Source organism: Propithecus coquereli, unplaced genomic scaffold (assembly GCF_000956105.1).
Source record: "Propithecus coquereli isolate 6110/MARCELLA unplaced genomic scaffold, Pcoq_1.0 Scaffold305, whole genome shotgun sequence".
NCBI classification, from domain to species: domain Eukaryota; kingdom Metazoa; phylum Chordata; class Mammalia; order Primates; family Indriidae; genus Propithecus; species Propithecus coquereli.
Genome location: NW_012148675.1, coordinates 2,409,576 through 2,411,391, shown reverse-complemented (window position 1 = coordinate 2,411,391; position 1,816 = coordinate 2,409,576). Strand labels below are relative to the sequence as shown.

Genomic DNA, 1,816 nt, shown 5'->3' with positions numbered 1-1,816 from the left:
GTGCACATATAATAAAATTGTAGTACAAAACAGAAATCCAACTGTTTTGTTGATTTTTATTACTCTAGCTATTGGTAGCTTAAGAGTTTAACAGCTGTATTTTAGCTAAAAATATATGACAGCTCATTTTTAGGTGCCTTTTAAGAAATTAAGTCTTGTGAAAAGATATTTATTCCTAGATTTCAGAACTATATTTTAGTACTAGAATATCCAATAATTTGTTGAGTTGAATTACTGAACATTCATAGACATTAAGAAACACATGAAAATATCCTACAATATTCAATTTTGTGTTTCTGATTTCTTTTTTTTTTTTTTTTTACAAAGGGTGACTGGTGGTCACATGGTAAAGCACTGGAACCTGCCTTCCGACCACCATATGACACTAAGAGCACCCAGAGAAGTGACTTCCAAAAACCAACATATCCATTGGTTTTGCCAGTCAAACACAGCAAGATGCAAAAGGCTTCTTGTGGAATAGGTAAGGTTAGCAGTGGTGAAACCTCTTTTTGTTATCTCAGGTTACCGCTCTCAAATTAAGATGTATTAGATGTGCTGACAGCTCCTAAAAAAAATTGCTTCTCAACAGGAGTTGAAAATATACAGCAAGTGCAGCCTTTGAAAAGTTTGTTATCTCTTCTTCGTGGACGACTTGTCTCCAAACATTTTTAATATAATGTAATGAAAATTGTACCAATCATTAATAACACCAGCCTCCAAATTAGAAACTTAGTAGCATTCTGTTCATTGTCGTTGCCACCAAATTTTAATAATTATAACTATTAAAATTGTAGGTGACAATAAAGGGCAGTATCTCTAAAAGTACACTCTGAGGAACACAAGTTTTATATGACGTTTGCAGATACTGCTCAAAAGAACAGGTGAAGTGGTCAAATAAGTTTTGCAGAAAACGAACTTGAAAAAGTGAAACAGATTTTTTTTTGCTGCATAACTCTCAAAATTCTTATTCAAAATATAAGCATGATGAATTTCCAAGAAGCAGAATGAAGAATGCTGCGTTTCCCACACTTATTGATCATCACACATGACTGGTGTCCCCCAAACCATTATTTAGGAAATACTGTTACATAAACTATTAAATAAAACATTTTCAGACTTAAAAGTTGATTTTACCTAACAATGTCATTATAATAAACGAAGTCACTTTTTATTCAAGTTTTGCCTGTTTCTTAACCCACATCCTAGTCATCTCTCTCTCTCGAGTGGGATTTAGCAAGTGCAGGATCAAGTCAAAACAAAACTACATTTATTGAGCACCCACTCTAGTCCTCGCCCCATATAAAAGTTCATAAGCTAAACTTCAAATAAGCCACTGTAAAATATGACAGTGGACAACAAAGGATTGCTTTTAAAGGTCAAGAGTTTCTCACTTACTTTTAGCCTCTGGCTTCTGTGATTTGGTCAGTCTAGTTAAGGATACAAAGGGCAGCTAGATTGAAGGTCAGGACATTAGAAAATGGTCATATTCAGCATGATTTCTACCTCAAGAGAGGTAGTTAATTAAGAGAGCTAACTATTAGATAATCTGTAACAATGACCTCTCCTTTAGAAAAATAATAAAGTTTCTGCTTCTGATTCAAGATAGCAGACTGAGCACAAACATCCAAATTCCCTGCTTCCCAAGACCCTATTACTATAAATAGTAGCAAAGCAATAAACCCATAAGGTGAAGAGAATGGAAAGAAGAACTGAATGTGGGGAAGAATGGAACCTATTGATGGATAAAAGAGAAGAAGCAATACCTAGAAGAAGTTGCAGCAAAGAAGAGACAGTCTGCCTGGCAAAAGCCCTGACT

At 34.6% G+C, this 1,816-nt stretch overlaps 1 protein-coding gene across 1 annotated transcript in view; it reads left to right on the top strand.

Moving 5' to 3' along the window:
- LOC105814766 (chromosome unknown open reading frame, human C2orf73) overlaps positions 1-1,816 on the top strand; it is a 61,057-nt gene that overhangs the window by 21,623 nt on the left and 37,618 nt on the right. The window contains exon 3 of the mRNA XM_012649845.1: positions 328-481. Within this exon, the coding sequence (XP_012505299.1) occupies positions 328-481 (154 nt within the window). The remainder of the gene's footprint in view (positions 1-327; positions 482-1,816) is intronic.